At 56.8% G+C, this 5,000-nt stretch overlaps 1 protein-coding gene across 1 annotated transcript in view; it reads left to right on the forward strand.

Annotated features, from left to right (window-relative positions):
• The window catches only part of LOC147097206 (cyclic AMP-responsive element-binding protein 5-like), a 24,217-nt gene that overhangs the window by 13,321 nt on the left and 5,896 nt on the right, over positions 1-5,000 (forward strand). Inside the window, exons 3-4 of the mRNA XM_085972548.1 lie at positions 1,196-1,289; positions 3,799-3,953. Of these exons, the coding sequence (XP_085828674.1) occupies positions 1,196-1,289; positions 3,799-3,953 (249 nt within the window). The remainder of the gene's footprint in view (positions 1-1,195; positions 1,290-3,798; positions 3,954-5,000) is intronic.

Here is a 5,000-nt window from a genome sequence, read left to right on the forward strand (position 1 = left end):
AGAGTGCGAGCGAGTGCGAGACAGAATGCGAGCGAGTGCGAGGCAGAGAGCGAGCGAGTGCGAGGCAGAGTGCAAGGCAGAGTGCGAGCGAGTGCGAGGCAGAGAGCGAGCGTGAGACAGAGTGCGAGCCATCTTCAGCTGCTTCATCAATGACCTTCCCTCCAACATAAGGTCAGAAATGGGGATGTTCGCTGATGACTGCACAGTGTTCAGCGCCATTCACAACTCCTCAGATAATGAAACAGTCCGTGCCCGCATGCAACAAGACATGGACGATGTTCAGGCTTGGGCTGATAAGTGGCAGGTAACATTCGCGCCACACAAGTGCCAGGCAATGACTATCTCCAACAAGCGAGAGTCTAACCACCGCCCCTTGACATTCAATGGCATTACCATCGCCGAATCCCCCACCATCAACATCCTGGGGGGGTCACCATTGACCAGAAACTGAACTGGACCAGCCACATAAATACTGTGGCAACAAGAGCAGGTCAGAGGCTGGGTATTCTGCGGCGAGTGTCTCACCTCCTGACTCCCCAAAGCCTTTCCACCATCTACAAGGCACAAGTCAGGAGTGTGATGGAATACTCTCCACTTGCCTGGATGAGTGCAGCTCCGACAACACTCGAGAAGCTCGACACCATCCAGGAAAAAGCAGCCCGCTTGATCGGCACCCCATCCACCACCTTAAACATCCACTCCCTCCACCACCGGCGCACCGTGGCTGCAGTGTGCACCATCTACAAGATGCACTGCAGCAACTCGCCAAGGCTTCTTCGGCAGCACCTCCCAAACCTGCGACCTCTCCCACCTAGAAGGACAAGGGCAGCAGGCGCGCGGGAACACCACCACCTCCAAGTTCCACCTCCGAGTCACACACCGTCCTGACTTGGAAATATATCGGCCGTTCCTTCATCGTCGCTGGGTCAAAATCCTGGAACTCCCTCCCTAACAGCACTGTGGGAGCACCTTCACCACACGGGACTGCAGCGGTTCAAGAAGGCGGCTCACCACCACCTTCTCAAGGGGCGACTAGGGATGGGCAATAAATGCCGGCCCTGCCAGCGACGATTTGATGATAATTATTCATTTGGGGCTAGTTTTCTCGTGTTTGCTCGCCACGTTAACCCTCAGCAGAGCGGCCTCAGGCTTATTCCAGCGAGTAACACGGATTGTGCCCGTTTTCTTCCGACAGAGATTCACCAACGAGGACCACCTAGCCGTCCACAAGCACAAACACGAGATGACCTTGAAGTTCGGCCCCGCTCGGGACGGGGTCATCGTGGCCGGTAGGTCCAGGGGTCTCATAGAATCATAGAAAGTTACAGCACGGAAGGAGGCCATCTCGGCCCATCGTGTCCGCGCCGGTCAACAAAGAGCTATCCCAGCCTAATCCCACTTCCCAGCTCTCGGTCCGTAGCCCTGCAGGTTACAGCATCCCAGGTGCACATCCAAGTACTTTTTAAATGTGGTCAGGGTTCCTGCCTCTCCCACCCTTTCAGACAGTGAGTTCCAGACCCCGACAACCCTCTGGGTGAAGACATTTCCCCTCAAATCCCCTCTAAACCTCCGACCAATTACTTTAAATCTGTGCCCCCTTGTTTTTGACCGCTCTGCTAAGGGAAATAGGTCCTTTCTATCCACTTTATCTAGGCCCCTCGTAATTTTATACACCTCAATAAGGTCTCCCCTCAGCCTCCTCTGTTCCAAGGAAAACAGACCCAGCCTATCCAGTCTTTCCTCGTAGCTAAGATTCTCTGCTCCCGGCAACATCCTTGTAAATCTCCTCTGTACCCTCTCTAGTGCAATCACTCCTTTCCTGTAATGTGGGGACCAGAACTGCACGCAGTACTCCAGCTGAGGCCTAACTAGTGTTTTATACAGTTGAAGCATAACCACCCTCATTAAATAATGTGTTCTGTCTTCGTAAAACTTTACAAGCCCCTTTAAATAACTAGACCTTCTGTGTGTGTCGTTCCCCAAACCCGGCTATCCGTCCTAGAACATAAGGAGCAAGAGGAGGCCGTTCGGCCCCTCGAGCCTGCTCCGCCATTCAGTGAGATCATAGCTGGTCTTCGACCTCAACTCCACTTTCCTGCCTGATCTCTCTATCCTTGAGCAAGGAGACCAAAACTGTACTTGCCTCAGAGGGAGTGGAACAAAGGTTCACCAGACTGAGTCCAGGGATGGGGTGGGGGGAGATTGTCCTATGATGAGAGATTGTGTAGAATGGGCCTGTACTCTTAGAAGAATGAGAGGTGATCTCACTGAAACATACAAGATTCTGAGGGGGTATTGACAGGGTAGATGCTGAGAGGTTGCTTCCCCCTGGCTGGAGAGTCTAGAACCAGGGGTCACAGTCTCAGGATAAGGGGGAGGGAGAGAGGGAGAGGGAGACGGAGGGAGAGAGGAGTGGGAAGGACGGAGGGGAGAGGAGAGAGGGGAGAGGAGAGAGGGAGAAGGAGAGAGAGAGAAGGAGAGAGAGAGAGAGGGGGGAGAGAAGGAGGGAGGGCGGGGTGGGAGGGAGAGAAGGAGGGAGGGAGGGAAAGAGGGGGAGGGGAAGAGGGAGTGAGGGGTAGAGGCTGCGGGAGAGGGAGGGTGAGAAGGAGCGGGAGGGAGGCAGAGAGGGAGGGAGAGCGAGGGAGAGTGGGAGAGGTAGGGAGGGGAAAGAAGGAGGGAGGGAGAGAGAGAGGGGGATGGGAAGAGGGAGGGGGAGAGGTAGAGGCTACGAGAGCAGGAGAGGGAGGGTGAGAAGGAGAGGGAGGGAGAGCGAGGGAGAGAGGGGGAGGGAGGGAGAGGGCGAGAGGGAGTCACAGTCTCAGGATAAGGGGTCGGCCATTTAGGACTGAGATGAGGAGGAATTTCTTCACTCAGAGGGCGGTGAATCTTTGGAATTCTCTGCCCCAGAGGGCTGTGGAGGCTCAGTCGTTGAGTATATTCAAGGCTGAGATCGATAGATTTTTCGACTCTAGGGGAATCGAGGGATATGGAGATCGGACGGGAAAGTGGAAATGAGGTCGATGATCAGCCATGATCTGATTGAATGGCGGAGCAGGCTCGAGGGGCCGAATGGTCCGCCTCCAGCTCCTAATTCTTACCTTCTTACCCCTTACCGGGCAAAGCAGCCACCTCCTGATCACCATCCACCATCCCTCGAGCCTGTTACACGGGAACATGAGGAGGCCATTCAGCCCCCTCGAACCTGTTACATTAGGAACAGGAGGAGGCCATTCAGCCCCCTCGAGCCTGTTGCATTAGGAACAGGAGGAGGCCATTCAGCCCCCCTCGAGCCTGTTACATTAGGAACAGGAGGAGGCCATTCAGCCCCCTCGAGCCTGTTGCATTAGGAACAGGAGGAGGCCATTCAGCTCCCCTCGAGCCTGTTGCATTAGGAACAGGAGGAGGCCATTCAGCCCCTCGAGCCTGTTACATTAGGAACAGGAGGAGGCCATTCAGCCCCTCGAGCCTGTTACATTACGAATAGGAGGAGGCCATTCAGCCCCCTCGAGCCTGTTCCGCCAATCAATCAGATCAGGGCTGATCTGTATCTTAACTCACTTGATTCCATAACCCTCGATCCCCTCACCCAACAAAAATCCATCGATCTCGGTTTTGAAAGCTCCAATTGACCCCCAGTGTCCACAGCCTATTGCGGGGGGAGGGAGTTCCCCTTTGTGTGAAGAATGAATTGGGATTATACTAGAGAGCTCTGGTGTGGTGCTTCTCGGACCTGTTGTCTGCGTTTGTGTTGTTTGTGAAATTTATTCCCTCTCTGTCCCCCCCCGCCCCACCCCCCAGATCAGACACCGACCCCAACCCGCTTCTTGAAGAACTGTGAGGAGGTCGGTCTGTTCAACGAGCTAGCAAATCCGTTCGAGCAGGATTTCAAGAAGGCTGATGAAGATGAGGGTAAAAAGGTCAGTCGGCCGAACAGCCAGCGTACCGCAGCGCTCTGAGAACCGTCAGCTGTGGCTCAGTTGGGAGCACCCTCGGCGCTGAGTCAGAAGGTTGTGGGTTCAAGTTCCACTCCAGTAGACTTGCGCCCAAAAAATCTAGGCGGACACTCCCAGTGCAGTGCTAAGGGAGCGCCGCCCTGTCGGAGGGGCGGTACTGAGGGAGCGCCACCCTGTCGGAGGGGCGGTACTGAGGGAGCGCCGCCCTGTCGGAGGGGCGGTACTGAGGGAGCGCCGCACTGTCGGAGGGGCAGTACTGAGGGAGCGCTGCACTGTCGGAGGGGCAGTGTTGAGGGAGCGCCGCACTGTCGGAGGGGTGGTACTGAGGGAGTGCCGCACTGTCGGAGGGGCGGTATTGAGGGAGTGCCGCACTGTCAGAGGGGCAGTGCTGATGGAGCACCGCACTGTCGGAGGGGCAGTGCTGAGGGAGCGCCGCACTGTCGGAGGGGCAGTACTGAGGGAGCGCCGCACTGTCGGAGGGGCAGTGCTGAGGGAGCGCCACACTGTCGGAAGGGCAGTGCTGAGGGAGCGCCGCCCTGTCGGAGGGGCGGTACTGAGGGAGCGCCGCACTGTCGGAGGGGCGGTACTGAGGGAGCGCCGCACTGTCGGAGGATCAGTACTGAGGGAGCGCCGCACTGTCGGAGGGGCAGTACTGAGAGAGCGCCGCACTGTCGGAGGATCAGTACTGAGGGAGCGCCACACTGTCGGAGGGGCAGTACTGAGAGAGCGCCGCACTGTCGGAGGGGCAGTACTGAGGGAGCGCCGCACTGTTGGAGAGGCAGTACTGAGGGAGTGCCGCACTGTTGGAGAGGCAGTACTGAGGGAGGGCTGCACTGTCGGAGGGGCAGTACTGAGGGAGCACTGCACTGTGGGAGGGGCAATACTGAGGGAGCGCCACACTGTCTAAGGTGCCGTCTTTCGGATAAGACATTAAACCGAGGCCCCGTCTGCCCTCTCAGTTGGCCACTATCTTGCAGAAGAGCAGGGGGGAGTTCTCCCCAGTGTCCTGGGGCCAATATTTATCCCGCAGTCAACATCACTAAAAAA

Source organism: Somniosus microcephalus, chromosome 33 (genome assembly GCF_052327205.1).
Source record: "Somniosus microcephalus isolate GS21.2 chromosome 33, FLI_Smic_1.0, whole genome shotgun sequence".
Lineage (NCBI taxonomy): Eukaryota > Metazoa > Chordata > Chondrichthyes > Squaliformes > Somniosidae > Somniosus > Somniosus microcephalus.